At 35.7% G+C, this 19,661-nt stretch overlaps 1 protein-coding gene across 4 annotated transcripts; it reads left to right on the top strand.

The window, feature by feature from the left end:
- The first annotated feature begins 242 nt into the window (after window positions 1-242).
- LOC146618150 (uncharacterized) lies at window positions 243-5,584 on the top strand. 4 transcript variants are annotated; one of them, XM_085372274.1, is made up of 10 exons: window positions 243-330; window positions 528-681; window positions 2,234-2,387; window positions 2,814-2,950; window positions 3,296-3,389; window positions 3,692-3,809; window positions 3,948-4,171; window positions 4,301-4,472; window positions 4,651-4,778; window positions 5,267-5,584. In XM_085372274.1, the coding sequence occupies exons 1-10, from the start codon at window positions 243-245 to the stop codon at window positions 5,582-5,584; spliced, it is 1,587 nt and encodes a 528-aa protein (XP_085228400.1). The 4 variants fall into 4 exon arrangements, with proteins under 4 accessions (XP_085228400.1, XP_085228403.1, XP_085228401.1 ...); XM_085372277.1 differs by having other exon boundaries at window positions 4,301-4,470; window positions 4,685-4,778; XM_085372275.1 differs by having other exon boundaries at window positions 528-677; window positions 2,242-2,387.
- Window positions 5,585-19,661: the final 14,077 nt, after the last annotated feature.

Consider the following 19,661-nt stretch of genomic DNA (forward strand, 5'->3'; position numbering starts at 1 on the left):
TTGTGTGCATGGTTGCAGTCTGTAGCCCCTAGTGTATTAGATTAGCATTATACAAACTTCCTATTGCTGCAATGTAGAGCTTTCTATTACTTATGTGTTTTTTTTTTACATGCTTTTTCATCAGAACAGAGCATCGTGAGATTGTAAGACATACAAGGAATATATGTGTGTGTTTTGTTCAATTTTGCAAGTATTTGTAATAAATCTGATTATTTAACAATATCCTTTTCATATCATGAAGGATGCAAGCTGTGCGTGTAAAGTATAGAGAACAACAAAAGTACATCTGTTTTGAGGGCCAACTGACCTACACATCGTTTTTGGAATGTGGTGAGTAAAAAAATCAAAGTTTCCAGTGTGTTTCATAGCTTGTGTGAATCAGTCAAGCTTTGGGGATGGTGCTATAATAGCTGCTATACCAAATGTTTAGGCTTTTTTTCTGGTTCAGTTTATGTAATTTCACTTTTTTTTTTGCCTTGTTCTGGTATTAATTTCAAATGTATAATGCAATTTTATAATGTTCACAGTTGCCAAGAAGTTCAACATTCCAAACTTGGACTTCAAAGTTTTTGATGACTCAAAGACTGAAGTTGATGAGGATGTTTTTGATTTCCTTATGAAAAAACAAAACCTTGGTGTGCTAGAGATTTGTCAAGCACAAGGTCCAAATCCAGATGGTAAGTATCTTGGAATGTCATCATCATCGTCATTTTTAAACTTTTAATTGACCGGGTAGTGGGGAGAGAAACCACAGTCCAGTTTATTTCCTGGTTGCAAGTTGAGAGGGTGTGAGCAGTTACGTAACACAGTCAGTTGTCCTATCAAATTACTTGGTCCAAATATTAAGATTGGCCAAACTTTTTTCAGGATCCCACGGGAATGGAATAATGATGAGTTTCTATCCCTGATGGAATTTTTAACAGTTTAATGTCCCATCAGCTTGGTAACAGCATTTTAACTTAACCCTCCTGCCATCCTTTAAAAAACTCACACCCATCACCCTAGGGACCATTCTCAGCCACGCCATAAAAAGACCATATATCCATATTTTATTCCACTTTAAATTAGCCAACCTTGTAAAACTACTTCTCCCTGAAATATTCATGTAAAGTTTTAATTATATTTTCGTTGTTTTAACCCTTCAAATCCCAGTATTATTACATGAGCGCCCTGTGTTATAAGCCCCAAAAACCAAAAAACGAAACTAAATATTTCCACAAAAAACCAGTTGAAGTAATATGTGATTGTCATTATAAGTAGGCCTTTAGATGGACCAAAGATTGGCACCAACATACATTTTGACCTGCCATTATTTTTTTTGCATTTTTTTTGCAATTTAAAAATTAAAACTTCAAGGCCCTGAGTCTTCATTGACATCCAAGAAAAGAAGAAAAAATAAAATCATATGATGATAATTTGGGGTTGAAAAATAGCGTTTATAATGGAAGTCAATGGGCAGAAAATGGTCCCCAGGGTGATGGGTGTGGGGATTTCTGCTGCTCAGCCATTTTAGGCTGATTTAAGGAATTCACACTGGAATATTAACATTGACAGGTAAAAACTATCCTGTGGCAAGTTTGGTTATATTCCACTGAACACAGTGGAAATGGCAGCCATTTAACACATAGCAGTGGCACAAAAAGGTCCCAAGAAGGCAGGAAGGTTAAGCAAAGAAAAATCTAACATCTGCAGAAAGGTAAATGTCACTAGAATCACTCAATCACTGAGCCACTGTGTCATTCATGCTTTAAGTCCTGGCTAGTAGAACATGTTCTGTGTAAGGCAAGCTAATAAATTTACTGAATTGTTTTCAAATAATCCTATATTTTGCTGGGTACTACAATGTTTATGATGGTGTAAATAACACTAACCATCATACAAACTTAAACAAGAAGGCAAGAAGACATGAAACACTAAACATATAAAGGCTAATTTACATCATGGAGCCCTGCTCTCAAAAACTGACATGGATTTAACTATTTCTGAAGCTGGATTTAAGAAATAACTGCTAAACATTTAAAAAGATTTTCTGTTTGTTATGGAATGTGATGTCATGTGGTTGGTTGTGACTAATAAACTTAAATTAGTTTATGTTATCGATTCTGTCACTCATTGGCTAAAACAGGAACATCAAGGCACTACAACTAAAAATCTTCAACACTGCTCACTCATAAAGCACTTTACAAACCCAGCTACATGAACCTCATTGTTGCAGTCAGGGGCAGCACAAAAGTGACCTCTATAATTTTTATGATTTGATAGATTCTTCTGCAAGCACCTCCTTTACCAGTTCCAGTGGGGAAATTGAAGTGGACTCTGATGACACCATATTATTGGAACACAGTCCTACAACAAGACGGAGAGCTGACGACACTTCTCTTGCCCGAGTAAGCTATGTAGTTTGCTGTATACCCTTTCAGAAAGTTGACACAAATTTGAATATATTATATGTATTATTATCACTGTCATAAAAGCACAAGATTCTGCTGTCTTTCCTTCAGCACAGGTCTGCAAATTGTAGACCAGATCGGCAACATAAAAAGTTAGTGTGCTTGAGAGACAGACAAATTTAAGGGTAATTATTTGTGCTTTTTAACAGAACTTTAGGTGGCTTTGAAGCACAGTGATCATGAATATCTAATGAACCTCAATTCTATACTAAAACATACTTTAAAAAAAATAACATGTATTCGTGACTATAGACCTTTGATTTGATCTAGAACGAACCTGAAAGCTTTTTTAGTATCACAAGAAAAATATTTATGATATATTGATTATATATTATTATATCGCTCTATTTTACTGTAACTTAGATGGTTGAAGATGTTCTAAAGAACAAACCAGGAGGAGAGAGGATCATCAATGAGTATGCCCGGACAAAAAGCCTAACGGATAGCAGACGGCGTGACATGGTCAAGATATTAGTTGCACATATGACAAGTGAACATGGGTATGCTGACATAGTTATTTCATAAGTATATATATGATAAATTCATTTATCATTTTAAGTGTGCGTGTTAGTCCCCATAGAGAAATAGTTCCTCTGCATTTAACCCATTCACCCAGTGAAGCAGTGGGCAGCCGCCAGTGCAGCGCCCGGGGAGCAGTGTGTAGGGACGGTACCTTGCTCAGGGGTACCTCAGGGTAGCCGTTCAGTGGAGTCGAACCCCCGACCTTCCGATCATGGGGCCACCACTCTACCTACTGAGCTATCCCTGCCCTGCTGTCATTTATTCATTCATTTATTTTCTTAGAGGTGGTATTTAGACTTTCAACTTTGTGTTTGTCTGTGTAGGACAAGTCCTTCAAGACGTGTTAAAGAGAAATATGCAAAGGGTATCATCACGTTGTTCCCATACCTGGCTGATCCTAGGAGCAGGCTGGGCTATGTAAGTACAAAAAAGAATAAGTTCAAACAATTTACTTTTCACTCGTGAATGTAAGACATTTTTCAGGCATGAAATATATGTAGAATTTACTTAACAGTTTGGCTCTGGATTGAGTAAAGCTGAAGATGTTTTTCTTTTCGCAGGACTTTCCTCTGTGCTGCCTTTTCTTAACTCTCATTATTTAAATCCCTTTAGAGTTCAGCGCTCCAGTCCCGAGCAAGGGAGCTCAATTGCTGCAATTTTCAGATTGAAAGTGTAAATATATTTTAACATGTTAATTAAAATATTTCATTTAATTTTAGGAGCATTTTTACAATGCAGAAGATGGGAGTGGGTATCTGGCTTGGAGATTGAAGTTTATCCAAAAGGAAGCTTCTAATGGACAAAACAAGACTCCCAGAATGTCAAAAACGCAAATGGGTATGTGATATTGTTAGTAGTTATAATTCAAGTCTCACTCATCTGGAGACTAAACTGCATGCATGAAAATTCTAGCTGAGTTCTCAAGCCTTGTAGGACACGGTGTCACTTTTTTGTCTTATTCATATCCACTGTTAGGGGGCCCAACATCTGATAGAGACTGTTTCAGAGAAGACAACTGCCTAATGACAGACAGCTTGTGTTCTGAGGCTATTGCACTGATGAAACATACAGCTGATGAAGGAATTGTTATGATGAAGATGAAGCAGACCTTCAACTATCGCCAAAAGATGATTCATGATCCAGTGAAGTCATCTGATATCTTTTTGGACTTCCCAAGATTCCTGGATATAGGAGGATTAGTATGTTTATCTTACCTTCAACTTCCCTCACTGTTACATTTATAAGTTGAGGTGCATCTGAGAAAAAAGTGAGCATAAAAGTTGTTTGATACAAGGAGTTTCAAAAACTTAATTTCATCTCTTCTGCAGATTGAACAAGATTTTACTTTGATGTTCGATGAAGCCACCTCTGTGAAGTTCCTGGAGAAGTGGCCCACTATCTACAAGCAGAAAGTCCTCAAACAAAGCCGTGGTCTCACGCAATCAGATGACCTTCAGTACCTTGTGCAAAATGCTGAATGCACAATAGAAGTGGAAAATGGTGAGATAAAATAAATGGAATTTTATTGTTATGTTTTAATTGGAGCATTTGAAAGTGTAACACCGTCACCTGCTGTCGCTTTTTTTTTTTTCAAAACTTTATAATGTAAGTGTTAACACAGTTGCAGATAACGTGTTTTGGCAGCTAATTATTGTTTCCAATTTACTTATGTTTCCAGGATGGGACAGTGACATGTCATCCATTTTGATCCTTGTACACCTGTTACCACCATTACCTCATGGCCGCAAGAGACCAGGAAAGCTCTCAGCCAGACAAGCCTGTGACCATCTTGTCAAGTTTGTCAAGGTAAAGTTACAGTAAAGGAAACATAACTAGTTATATTTACATTGATAACAATATTTCAGACGAACTAAAAGGTGTATGTTTAAATACAACTATGAATTTAGTCATTACCAAGAGATGTATACAGCTCAGTCAAGCAGCCTTTATGTCTTCCACAACCATATGTAGGCTGTATTTGCAACATCACACATTTCTTTTATCGCTTGAGTAAAGTACACAAACAACAAGTCATTCCAAACTTTAAGTTCATTGTAAATAGAAATGCTACAATTTCAACAAATTAACTGTCATGGTAATTAACATATTTATATAGATTATATCTGCATATAGATTTTTGTAGATATACAGATAACAGATACTAGTTTTGACAAGCTAGTAGTTAAAATTGAACTAGTTTTGTCTGTTTTGTATCTGTCCTTAATTCTGTCAGCTTTTTGTTTTTTAACCGAAGTCTTATCATGTTGGAACGTTTATCTGTCTTTGTGTCACAGACGGGAACTAGCATCCAGGGGCATCTCGATGGCATCACAGAGAGCCTTCAACCATACCTTCTTGCAGTGGGCACTCAGAGGAATGTGATTCACAAGTACTTCATTGTGATAGACAAACATGCAGTACCTTGTAAGTCACCAGGCTCTCTTGCTTGTTTTGATGAGCTTTTCAAAGCTCACTTTGTCTTTGGTACGTCATATGACCACGATCTGGTCAATATGTACAACTTCCTGCAGACCACCATTTACGAGATAGATGTTGATACAACCAAAGTGAATCCTAGGGTTGCAGAGTTGAGGGCTCGGATGCTGCGTTGAATATTTTTTTTTCTACTAAGAGTGTTGAGCTGGAATGTTTTGTTTCATTTGCAAGAGGTCCCAGACAAATGCTAATTCCTTGATAAAGCATTTCAAAGTGATCCATGGACTCTGTTCTGGTAAGACTCTTCGTCTTAAATGTGGCCAGTTTGGTTGTGCTCAAGTTTATGGCACATTTTCTGGGTTCAAGTTTTGTGTACAAGAGATGGACCTCATGTAATTTGTGTTGAAGAGCTTTTCTGTTGTAAAGCATTTGATTTACAGGTGTCATACAGTGATAGTGATTCCAGTTTTTATATTGTACCATACTGTTTCCTGTGAACAATAAAGGTGGCTGTTAAAATATAAATAATTTCTGATTTATTTATTGTACCTTGCAGTGAATGATAATACATAGAGGGCGAAATAAAGTCATATATTTTTCTTCTTTTAATTCTATTTAGAGTAAAATTTAGTTGTATGTAAAATTTTAATTCTATTTGGAGTGAAAATGTTGTTCTATTTGAAATAAATTAGAATTCAATTCTGAGTAAAATTCTGCTCTATTTAGAATAAAATACTATGTAGAGTAAAATTCTGTTCTACTCAGAGTAAAATTAGGGTGGAGTTGTTTTTATTTTATACTAAACTGAGTAAATTATCATCATGTGTATTAAAATATTTGCACTGAATAGAGTAGATTTAACTCTGAAAGTTTAACTCTACCGTAAGAGTAAACTTTACTCCATTTAGACTGGGACCAAATACTGTCTTTTTTAGAGTAAAATTTTTTTCAATTTGAGTAAAATTTACTCAGTGAATTATACTGTGCAGGTGCTGCTAGGGCGAGACAGACGTCTCAGGGAGTCCTTTAGTGCTGCAGGCAAGGTGTTCAAATAGCCACAACTTCAGGTCTTTTATTTCTATATGATAATTCTGCGTTATTAAGTGATAAGAACAAGTAGTCTGATGTCCTGTAATCATTATGAAGCTATATTATTGTATTATTATTACAATTACACAATACAATTATATATGGTATAACGAAATACAATGAAGCATTAAGTTTTGTACAAAGTATCGGTATCGGATCAGTATCGTCGATACCACTTATAGATAATACTATATATTAGGGGTGCAACGATACTCGTATCGATATTGAACCGTTCGATACAGTGCTTTCGGTTCGGTACGCATATGTATCGAACAATACAAAATTTTAAATTTATTTTATCAACTTTCCTTCTGACGATGCTGTCTGTGTTGAGCGCTCAGTAGATCTGCGCTCGACAGTGCAGCCTAGGCGGAGTAGTCGAACGCAGATTCACTGAGCGCAGCGCAAGCTAGCGAGACAGAAGTTAAGCTCTCCTTGCAACATGGCAAATTGAACCTCCCCCACCCTCATTCAGATTTGGCGTTTGGAACTATTTTGGTCTTCATGTGACGTATGACCCTGAAGGTAAGCGCGTCATGGACTAAAGTAAAACAGTATGTTGGATGTGCCACGCAATGCTCAATTACATGGGTGGGAGCTAGTGTGTTAGCGCAGTTAGCTCGTTAACATGTTGGCCGTCCAGCCCCATGCACGGGGCGATCCGCGGTAGCTTGTTAACGGAGATTTGCCGTGTTGTGGCGTTAAGGTCATTTCAACGAGATTAACGCTGACAGCACTAGTGGGAACACAACGAATATGACTGCACATTTACTCCGACAGCATCCTAGTGCAAAGACACGTGGAAGCAGACAAAAACAACAAGCACGCATGCTACAAACTTTAGCCGAGTCATTTAGACAGCCGTTAGCACATGATTCTCCTTATGGGGACCTGATATGTTTAATATGCTGCTGAGAATATAGCCCAGAAGAAGTGGATAGTATAGCTTTTATTTTGAAAGAGCCATTTCTCTGTAATAAACTCTCTTTTCCAAAGATGAGGGATTCCTCCATCAGATAGATTTATTATTTTGTTGTTTCAGCAACATTAAATTTAAAAACTGTACTTTTGAGTTAAAATATATTTTTATAATTTTAATAAATGACAAATTAAAAAAGCATGAACATTTTTTGTATCGAAAAACTATCGAACCGTGAATTTTGTGTATCGTTGCACCCCTAGTATTTACATGATAAATGTGTTTTTTCTACATGTAAGCCAGCCTTCTGGCTTCTAGCTGGTTCGTTCAGTTACAGACTATGAGCCGTGTTTGGTGATGCTGATAAAGTGTGGCAAGAGTAAAGGTGCTACAGTCAACGCACACACTACTCGTGGCAATCAGGTGCAAAACTTCACTTTAAACCTGCAGAGACAAAGACAAAGCAAAAGGCACAGCATGAAAGATGATGTTACCTTCATGTGCTGCATCTTGATGCTTTTTGATTCAGTATTTTGCTACTTTTTCAGTAACGGTGTTGTCAGTGTAATATTTTTTTAGATTTTAAACTTGATGGTTGAAATTACTAGTTTGATCTCTATTATTTAATTACAATCTGATGCATTCTAGGGAATATTTTGGCTTTTCACAGCAAGCTGAGTGCTGGAGATTGATAAATGAATTGATAAAACATGAATTTCATTCACATCTGTGGTATCGGTTTCATGCTATACACATTGTTATTGTGTGTTCCATGCTGTGTGTGTCATGTCGATGCCATGTTGTCAGTATTCTCTGTTGTCTGCTCTGTTGTGTACACTGAGAGAAAAGTCCAATTCCTTTATATGTGCAAACATACTTGGTCAAAAAATGCCCCCAAATAACACCAACAGTCAGATGAGCCCCTGTGAACAAGCGCTTTGGCAACAGTAGGAAGGAAAAGAAGAGTGCTTCCTCTTTCTTCTCCTAACTTTTCAGTGCAGTCACAAAGAGGATTTGGCAGGAATTAGGACATTAGGACATTTGCCTATTTGCACTACTCTGCCTGGTTTACACTCAATGTCATTTACCCTTACCTGAATATTGTATATTGTATATTGTATAGCTTTCTTGTTAATTTGTATTGTATTTATTTATTTAAATTTTTACTTTTTAATTATTTTATTTGCATTTTTTAATCACTCTCTTATATTTAAATGTTCATTTGCTATTTCATCTAGGGTTTGAGAGTAACGAAATTTCTATTCTCTGTATGTCCTGTACATGTGGCAGAATTGACAAATAAAGTTGACTTTGACTTTGACTTTGATAAAATACAGATGACATTTTTAAAAAGACAGATTATTAAGGCTAAAACCACAGACAAATGAAAGTAGGGCAAGAGAAAATCTGAGACAGTAGGAGATAAACAAACATGCTTTACTTCTAAAGACTTGAAGGCCTGATATTTCTTTTTCACATCATACTGGTCAGTGATGAACACTGCTCCAACTGTAGACACAGCTGTGGTCAAGCCTTTTGTGCCTCTCTGAGCCACAACTTCTTCAGTGGACTGACCCAGCCACAGAAGTTGCAGTTTTGAGCCACTGAGGGTAAACAGGAGTAAGCACTCACTCACACTCGCCCCTGGGCAGGGCCACCTCCTCCTCCAGCTCCTCACACCTGGAGCTGATTGCAGGCAATCAAGGCAGAGGGATTTAAGTCTCACGCTGATGCTCATTCACCACCAGTTAGTCATCGACCCAGTTGGTAGCTGACTCTCATGTTTCAAGCTCTCTTTGTGATTTACCTTACTAACCTCACTTACTAACAGTGTTGGTCAAGTTACTTGAAAAAAGTAATCAGTAACTAATTACTGATTACTTCCCCCAAAAAGTAATCCCGTTACTTTACTGATTACTTATTTTCAAAAGTAATTAATTACTTAGTTACTTAGTTACTTTTTAAAAACACAATTTACAACCTGAATAGGTGATAAAGCGATAGATCTTTCAGCCCAATTCTACTTTTTCTGCATAATCCATCATACAAAATGTAATCAAATGGAAAAGTCTCTTTTTAAAACTTTTATAGTTTTATTAATTTTAATCTTTTAACTTTATGCATCAAGCAAAAATTTAATTATATGCAACATTCTCTGACTGGAAGAAATTTGTTTAATATTTAAACCTATTTTCTGCACATTCCAGCACATAAAATATTTTTTTTTTTGTGTTTACACTCACTCTTTCAAATAGATGCAAGTAAAACACAGCAGAAAATAAATAAAATCAAAGACTAGCGGTCCTGTTGCTCTATTTTCACCTGTACAGCAGGAGTTGGGTAGGCGGAGGGTTACCCTGGTGCAGGTGTGCCGCAGCGGTCAGTGGAAGGATACGGCAGTTTCTCTGTGAATTTTCCATTACGTCATAGCGCACTCGGAGCTTGCTTGGAAGTTTAGGGGTTTTTTTCGCTGTAAAAAGATGTTTTCTTCCCACGCACAATGCTAATGGACACTAATGTTTTTGTCACTTTTTATGGAATCAAACTCAAAGTAAGGTCAGTACTTCCACGCTTTAAACGCTGCACGCTCATACTCTCTCCCGCACTCGATATATGATCCATTGTTGATCTGCACACAGCTGTTGTCACAACCGTAGCACTCGCTTACGTCACTGTCATGAGACATTCTCGCAAAAAAATCACGGTTTTAGTAACGCAGTAACGCAGCGTTCCTACGGGAAAGTAACGGTAATCTAATTACCGTTTTTGCAATAGTAATCCCTTACTTTACTAGTTACTTGAAAAAAGTAATCGGATTACAGCCCATCTCTGCTTACTAACCTCACTTTCTTGTGCTACAGTTCCTGGACTCACCTTGTCTTAGACCTCTGCTTCACTCTGTGCTCCACCTGCCTCCCCTCCTGCACCCAGGTCAGCTTTTCCACACCGCTCAGCTCACCCCGGATTCTTTTGTCCACGTTTTCAAGTCCAGTCTAACTAATAAACATTTTTTAAAAGCACTCTGTCTCTGCCCTGGGTTTCTGCACCTGAGTCCAGTTTTGGTGCTGACCTCTCGGTCCCGTGACAGAGTGTTTACTTTGCATGATGCTCTTATATTTTATAGATATTTTGACAGCATACTAGTATGTCAGTGTTACTACTTTGCCTGATTTATTGTGCATTGTCTTTCTTCTGCTAGCCTCTGTAATTCTTCTCAAACATGGCTTTGAGTGAGTACAATCATTGCTGGGTAAAGACCAGGAAAGCCTGTTCAATACATTCTGCATGATAAATATTTGTAATATTGTTTTGTGGGTTTTTATTTCAGATTGCATGATATTTTGTTGATCACATCACCACACCTATTCTTTAAATCACTGAACAGTTCTGTCCTGCAGAGCATTATTACTTCAGTGACTGAGAGCAACAAAATGGACATTTATATAAATTAAAATGCAGGAACTATTATCATAAAAGCTTCGTGAAAATGGTGATGGTTTCCTAAACGGCTTCAGTCATTAAGGCATAAAAAACACATCCTCAGATGTTATTACAGGAAACGACTTCAGATAAAATCCTGTTTCTGTTGCCATCAGTACATTCATTTTCTTCACTACCCACTGTAATCGCATCAAAGCTTCTGCATTTGTCTTCAAAATTAGTATGTCTCTCTCACAACACACACACTCACACACACAGCCACACACAGCCATACACACACACACACACATAGCAGGTGCATACACTTCCCAGTGACAGGCCTCACAGGACGTGTCACAGTGATACCGTCTCTGTCCTTTAGGGCAGTGGAGGGGACATACATTAATTAAACCAGTCTGCAGCTGATTTGGTGTGTATGGGTGCGTGTGTGTGTGTGTGTGTGTGTATGGGTGTGTGTATGGGTGCGTGTGTGTGTGTGTGTGTGTGTGTGTGTGTGTGTGTGTGTGTGTGGGTGTGTGTGTATGGGTGCGTGTGTGTGTGTGTGTGTGTGTGTGTGTGTGTGTGTGTATGGGTGTGTGTATGGGTGCGTGTGTGTGTGTGTGTGTGTGTATGGGTGTGTGTATGGGTGCGTGAGTTTGCTTGTGTCAAAATTGGGGACTTCTGTCAGCTCACACACCAGTCAATTGGGGACACCTCTACCTTTGGGGACCAAAACCACCGTCCCCAATTAGATTTACCTCTAACAACGTTCAGCATGCTCTAAAACATATTTTAATCCAAAAATCTCACCTGTCCCCAAAAGTGACATTTTTTAGATTTTTTGTGTATGTGTATGACATTGCCCCCAAAAATTTTTGCAATCTGTGTATAACTCTATGTTGCCCCTAGTGGAAGTGTGTGAAATTGCAAGAATTTCCACTGTCCCCAAAAGTGACATATCTTGGATTTTTTTGTGTGTGTATTACCTCTCCCTAACCCTTATATTATTATAGTGTAAGATTTCTTTTAATATACTGATCTTTTTTGAAAATCTTATTCAACATTCTTCTGTATGAATGGTTTTATATAAACAAACATTTGTTCTCTTGACTAAATAATAGAAATCAGTAGACTATTTAGTAGATTATATTTTCAAAGGGTAAAGAAGACACTAGAAAATACAAAAGAGTCATATTTCACGTAATTATGATATAAATAGTTTTAATATTTTTTAAAGAATTATTTGGCATGATGTGAAGCAGATGCATGAAATAATGGAGCACTTTAGGTTCATATTTGCTTTCTGAACTGCAGCTTGACATAAATTACTCTAAATTCTTGATACTTTTATTGCAAAATATTTAAGATGTTTCTTGAATTTCTGTTGGATGGTGCAGGGATCCAAAATTTGGTGAAACAGCTGAGCTAAATTTAAATTTCAATGTTAATACCTTTTAGGCAGTATGTAAAATACTGCCTAAAAAGCATAAAAAGTCACAAGCATATGGCATAAAACTTAATTCTCACCAAAGTTTCTTTAAGAGCTGATCAAAAACTGTGTAAGACAATGGTCATTACATATGGATCATGACAGAAAAAAAATTATATCCTGGATACAAGTGGGAAAGATTAGCTTCTGTAGCATGGTTGACTGGGCCTTAGAGATATGTGCAGAGCTCAAGTCAAGTTCAAAGTCAGCTTTATTGTGAAAACCCACATGTACAGATGATACACAGGAATTTTAAATTGTAATGCTCCCACGGTCTACAGTGTACAGTGAAAACCTTAAAGATAAAAACAAAACAAAAGTCCTATGTACAACATAATACAATGAACACTAGTGTCATACAATCAGAGTGCTTTCGGGAAAGAGTTTGTGTGCAAGTGGGGGTGGGGCAGTAAGTCAAAGGGCGATGTTTAGAGTTTTGTATGTCTGTCGGGTGGGGGGGCTCAGAGGAAAGAGATGAATGCAGGTCTGGAGTTCGTGTGTGTGTGAGAGTGAAGAGGGACAGAGCAGGGACAGCCTAAAGATAGGGGAGGTGAGGTAAGACCTCTATGTCACCATAGGCCTTGATCGCAGCCATAGAGGTGTGTGCAAGCAGCAGCATGTAGAGCAGCTTTAAAGGTATGAAAAGTGATTAAAACTTTTTTAGTTTTTTATACCTATATCTTAAGGGTTCTGCTGACAAGTTTCAGCATTTTCTGTTTGAATGTAAGAAAGTTATTTAGTAATAACTGCTAATACTGGTTTGCTAGATGTGCCCTTGATGATATGGAAAAAAAAAAGACTTGAGCTAATTAGCCCGAAAAAGCTAGCCACATATAAGTTACACATTCAGAGCCGTCTTGGATTAAACATCAAGGGATGTTTGAATGAACCAAACTTTCAATATTTTAGGGGATTTAATTTTTTTTATGCTTTTATGATTCTAAAGTAATAAAGGATGTTTATTGGCATCCTTAAGTTTTTCATGTGCAAGCTAACAATGAGGATTATCTTGTTAATTAAGAGAGGCTAATGAAACGGAAAAAATAAATAAGCTTTATAAAGAGGAATATTATGCTATTTGTTTAATTTATTTATTTATTATTCTGAAACAAAGAAACATAAATAAACTGCAGGATTTTGAATGTCCCCATTTAGGTTAAAGTGGAGTGTATTTGTGTTAGAAACGTCCCCAAAAGTCATAAGAATATGGCATACTAGTGACTATAGTTGGATATAGTTTTGTATTTTTTTTTTGATATCATGTCCCTATTTTCTGTATAAACCTATCCATGAAGTCAGAGAACAATTTATCAATGATTCCCACACTCAAGTAAGGGCTATGTTGTAAAATCCTTCATTATGTCTAAGATTTGAAAATATGGAACAAATACCAATCAGAATGAGGTTTAAGATAAAGCAATCCATCCCCCACATCATTACACATACCTAAACATATGCATATGTTTAATAATCAGAGTTCATTGTATTTACCAGTTCCAGTTATTTACCAGTTATTGTATTTTTAAAAATAGTGTCATGTCCCTTTTTCAGTATAACTCCATGCATGAAGTTCGAGAACAATTTATCAATGATCCCCACACTCAAGTAAGGGTTATGTTAAAAAAAAAACAACCCCTTCATTATGTCTAAGATTTAAAAATACAGAACAAATACCTTAATATATGCGTGTGTTTAATAATCAGAGTTCATTGTATTTACCAGTTCCCTAAGGAAAGTTTCCCATTGAATGTCCCCATTTAGGTTAAAGAGGAGTGTATTTGTGTTAGAAACATCCCCAAAAGTCATAAGTATATGGCATACCTATGACTATAGTCGGATATGTTTTTGTATTGTTTTTTAAAAATAGTGTCATGTCCCTTTTTCAGTATAACTCCATACAGGAAGTTCGAGAACAATTTATCAGTGATCACCACACTCAAGAGTTATGTTGTAAAATCCTTCATTATCTCAAAGATATGAAAATATGGAACAAATACCAATCAGAAGGAGGATTAAGATAAAGTAATCCATCCCCCAAATCATTACACATACCTCAACATATGCATATGTTGAGGTATGTGTAATGAGTTCGTTGTATTTACCAGTTCCCTAAGGAAAGTTTCTCATTGAATGTCCCCATTTAGGTTAAAGCGGAGTGTATTTGTGTTAGAAACATCCCCAAAAGTCATAAGTATATGGCATTCTGATGACTATAGTTGGATATGCTTTGTATATTTTTAAAAAATAGTATCATGTCCCTTTTTCAGTATAAATCTATCCATGAAGTCTGTAAACAATTTATCAATGATCCCCACACTCAAGCAAGGGTTATTGTTGTAAAATCCTTCATTATGTCTAAGATTTAAAAATACAGAACAAATACCAATCAGAATGAGGACTAAGATAAAGAAATCAATCCGAAAAGTAGTTACACACACCTTAACATATGCGTGTGTTTAATAATCAGAGTTCATTGTATTTACCAGTTCCCTAAGGAAAGTTTCTCATTGAATGTCCCCATTTAGGTTAAAGCGGAGTGTATTTGTGTTAGAAACATTCCCAAAAGTCATAAGTATATGGCATTCTGATGACTATAGTTGGATATGCTTTGTATATTTTTAAAAAAGTAGTATCATGTCCCTTTTTCAGTATAAATCTATCCATGAAGTCTGTAAACAATTTATCAATGATCCCCACACTCAAGCAAGGGTTATTGTTGTAAAATCCTTCATTATGTCTAAGATTTGAAAATATGGAACAAATACCAATCAGAATGAGGACTAAGATAAAGCAATCCATCCCCCAAATCATTACACATATCTTAATATATGCAGATGTTTAATAATCAGAGTTCATTGTATTAACCAGTTCCCTAACGAAAGTTTCCCATTGAATGTCCCCATTTAGGTTAAAGCGGAGTGTATTTGTGTTAGAAACGTCCCCAAAAGTCATAAGCATATGGCATACTAATGACTATAGTTGGATATGTTGCGGGATTTTTTTTTCTAAAAATAGTATCATGTCCCTTTTTCAGTATAAATCTATCCATGAAGTCTGTAAACAATTTATCAATGATCCCCACACTCAAGCAAGGGTTATGTTAAAAAAAAGAACAACCCCTTCATTATGTCTAAGATTTAAAAATACAGAACAAATACCAATCACAATGAGGACTAAGATAAAGAAATCAATCCGAAAAGTAGTTACACATACCTTAACATATGCATGTGTTTAATGATCAGAGTTCATTGTATTTACCAGTTCCCTAAGGAAAGTTTCCCACTGAATGTCCCCATTTAGGTTAAAGAGGAGTGTATTTGTGTTAGAAACATCCCCAAAAGTCATAAGTATACTGTACGGCATACCTATGACTATAGTCAGATATGTTTTTGTATTGTTTTTTACAAATAGTGTCATGTCCCTTTTTCAGTATAACTCAATACATGAAGTTCGAGAACAATTTATCAGTGATCACCACACTCAAGAGTTATGTTGTAAAATCCTTCATTATGTCTAAGATTTGAAAATATGGAACAAATACCAATCAGAATGGGGACTAAGATAAAGCAATCCATCCCCCAAATCATTTGTGTTAAAAACGTCCCCAAAAGTCATAAGCATATGGCATACTAATGACTATAGTTGGATATGCTTTGTATTTTTTTTAAAAATAGTATCATGTCCCTTTTTCAGTATAAATCTATCCATGAAGTCTGTAAACAATTTATCAATGATCCCCACAGTCAAGCAAGGGTTATGTTTTCATTATGAAACATATGCATATGTTGAGGTATGTGTAATGAGTTCATTGTATTTACCAGTTCCCTAAGGAAAGTTTCTCATTGAATGTCCCCATTTAGGTTAAAGCGGAGTGTATTTGTGTTAGAAACGTCCCCAAAAGTCATAAGTATATGGCATTCTAATGACTATAGTTGGATATGCTTTGGGATTTTTTAAAAGATGTTATCATGTTCCTTTTTTCTGTATAAATCTACCTATAAAGTCAACAAACAATTTATCAGTGATCACCTCACTCAAGTAAGGGTTATTGTTGTAAAATCCTTCATTATGTCTAAGATTTGAAAATATGGAACAAATACCAATCAGAATGAGGACTAAGATAAAGCAATCCATCCCCCAAATCATTACACATATCTTAATATATGCAGATGTTTAATAATCAGAGTTCATTGTATTAACCAGTTCCCTAACGAAAGTTTCCCATTGAATGTCCCCATTTAGGTTAAAGCGGAGTGTATTTGTGTTAAAAACGTCCCCAAAAGTCATAAGCATATGGCATACTAATGACTATAGTTGGATATGCTTTGTATTTTTTTTAAAAATAGTATCATGTCCCTTTTTCAGTATAAATCTATCCATGAAGTCTGTAAACAATTTATCAATGATCCCCACAGTCAAGCAAGGGTTATGTTAAAAAAAAGAACAACCCCTTCATTACGTCTAAGATTTAAAAATACAGAACAAATACCAATCAGAATGAGGACTAAGATAAAGAAATCAATCCGAAAAGTAGTTACACACACCTTAACATATGCGTGTGTTTAATAATCAGAGTTCATTGTATTTACCAGTTCCCTAAGGAAAGTTTCCCATTGAATGTCCCCATTTAGGTTAAAGAGGAGTGTATTTGTGTTAAAAACATCCCCAAAAGTCATAAGTATATGGCATACCTATGACTATAGTCGGATATGTTTTTGTATTGTTTTTTAAAAATAGTGTCATGTCCCTTTTTCAGTATAACTCCATACATGAAGTTCGAGAACAATTTATCAGTGATCACCACACTCAAGAGTTATGTTGTAAAATCCTTCATTATGTCAAAGATATGAAAATATGGAACAAATACCAATCAGAAGGAGGATTAAGATAAAGTAATCCATCCCCCAAATCATTACACATATCTTAATATATGCAGATGTTTAATAATCAGAGTTCATTTTATTAACCAGTTCCCTAACGAAAGTTTCCCATTGAATGTCCCCATTTAGGTTAAAGAGGAGTGTATTTGTGTTAGAAACATCCCCAAAAGTCATATGTATATGGCATACCTATGACTATAGTCGGATATGTTTTTGTATTGTTTTTTAAAAATAGTGTCATGTCCCTTTTTCAGTATAACTCAATACATGAAGTTCGAGAACAATTTATCAGTGATCACCACACTCAAGAGTTATGTTGTAAAATCCTTCATTATGTCTAACATTTGAAAATATGGAACAAATACCAATCAGAATGAGGACTAAGATAAAGCAATCCATCCCCCAAATCATTACACATATCTTAATATATGCAGATGTTTAATAATCAGAGTTCATTGTATTAACCAGTTCCCTAACGAAAGTCTCCCATTGAATGTCCCCATTTAGGTTAAAGCGGAGTGTATTTGTGTTAGAAACATCCCCAAAAGTCATAAGCATATGGCATACTAATGACTATAGTTGGATATGTTGTGGGATTTTTTTTCTAAAAATAGTATCATGTCCCTTTTTCAGTATAAATCTATCCATGAAGTCTGTAAACAATTTATCAATGATCCCCACACTCAAGCAAGGGTTATGTTAAAAAAAAAGAACAACCCCTTCATTATGTCTAAGATTTAAAAATACAGAACAAATACCAATCAGAATGAGGACTAAGATAAAGAAATCAATCCGAAAAGTAGTTACACATACCTTAACATATGCGTGTGTTTAATGATCAGAGTTCATTGTATTTACCAGTTCCCTAAGGAAAGTTTCCCACTGAATGTCCCCATTTAGGTTAAAGAGGAGTGTATTTGTGTTAGAAACATCCCCAAAAGTCATAAGTATACTGTACGGCATACCTATGACTATAGTCAGATATGTTTTTGTATTGTTTTTTACAAATAGTGTCATGTCCCTTTTTCAGTATAACTCAATACATGAAGTTCGAGAACAATTTATCAGTGATCACCACACTCAAGAGTTATGTTGTAAAATCCTTCATTATGTCTAAGATTTGAAAATATGGAACAAATACCAATCAGAATGAGGACTAAGATAAAGCAATCCATCCCCCAAATCATTTGTGTTAAAAACGTCCCCAAAAGTCATAAGCATATGGCATACTAATGACTATAGTTGGATATGCTTTGTAATTTAAAAAAAAAATAGTATCATGTCCCTTTTGCAGTATAAATCTATCCATGAAGTCTGTAAACAATTTATCAATGATCCCCACAGTCAAGCAAGGGTTATGTTTTCATTATGAAACATATGCATATGTTGAGGTATGTGTAATGAGTTCGTTGTATTTACCAGTTCCCTAAGGAAAGTTTCCCATTGAATGTCCCCATTTAGGTTAAATCGGAGTGTATTTGTGTTAGAAACGTCCCCAAAAGTCATAAGTATATGGCATACCTATGACTATAGTCGGATATGTTTTTGTATTGTTTTTTAAAAATAGTGTCATGTCCCTTTTTCAGTGTAACTCCATACAGGAAGTTCGAGAACAATTTATCAGTGATCACCACACTCAAGAGTTATGTTGTAAAATCCTTCATTATCTCAAAGATATGAAAATATGGAACAAATACCAATCAGAAGGAGGATTAAGATAAAGTAATCCATCCCCCAAATCATTACACATATCTTAATATATGCAGATGTTTAATAATCAGAGTTCATTTTATTAACCAGTTCCCTAACGAAAGTTTCCCATTGAATGTCCCCATTTAGGTTAAAGAGGAGTGTATTTGTGTTAGAAACATCCCCAAAAGTCATATGTATATGGCATACCTATGACTATAGTCGGATATGTTTTTGTATTGTTTTTTAAAAATAGTGTCATGTCCCTTTTTCAGTATAACTCAATACATGAAGTTCGAGAACAATTTATCAGTGATCACCACACTCAAGAGTTATGTTGTAAAATCCTTCATTATGTCTAACATTTGAAAATATGGAACAAATACCAATCAGAATGAGGACTAAGATAAAGCAATCCATCCCCCAAATCATTACACATATCTTAATATATGCAGATGTTTAATAATCAGAGTTCATTGTATTAACCAGTTCCCTAACGAAAGTCTCCCATTGAATGTCCCCATTTAGGTTAAAGCGGAGTGTATTTGTGTTAGAAACATCCCCAAAAGTCATAAGTATACTGTACGGCATACCTATGACTATAGTCAGATATGTTTTTGTATTGTTTTTTACAAATAGTGTCATGTCCCTTTTTCAGTATAACTCAATACATGAAGTTCGAGAACAATTTATCAGTGATCACCACACTCAAGAGTTATGTTGTAAAATCCTTCATTATGTCTAAGATTTGAAAATATGGAACAAAT

Source organism: Diplotaxodon limnothrissa, linkage group LG15, assembly GCF_057381915.1.
Source record: "Diplotaxodon limnothrissa isolate DT_005_m linkage group LG15, D_limnothrissa_male_GT1.1, whole genome shotgun sequence".
NCBI classification, from domain to species: domain Eukaryota; kingdom Metazoa; phylum Chordata; class Actinopteri; order Cichliformes; family Cichlidae; genus Diplotaxodon; species Diplotaxodon limnothrissa.

Coding starts and splice junctions, on each gene's coding strand:
- LOC146618150 (XM_085372274.1), top strand. CDS start 243: ATGCAAGCTGTGCGTGTAAAGTATAGAGAACAACAAAAGTACATCTGT. Junction 3,390..3,691: donor CTAGGAGCAGGCTGGGCTAT/GTAAGTACAAAA, acceptor ATTTAATTTTAG/GAGCATTTTTACAATGCAGA. Junction 3,810..3,947: donor AATGTCAAAAACGCAAATGG/GTATGTGATATT, acceptor ATCCACTGTTAG/GGGGCCCAACATCTGATAGA.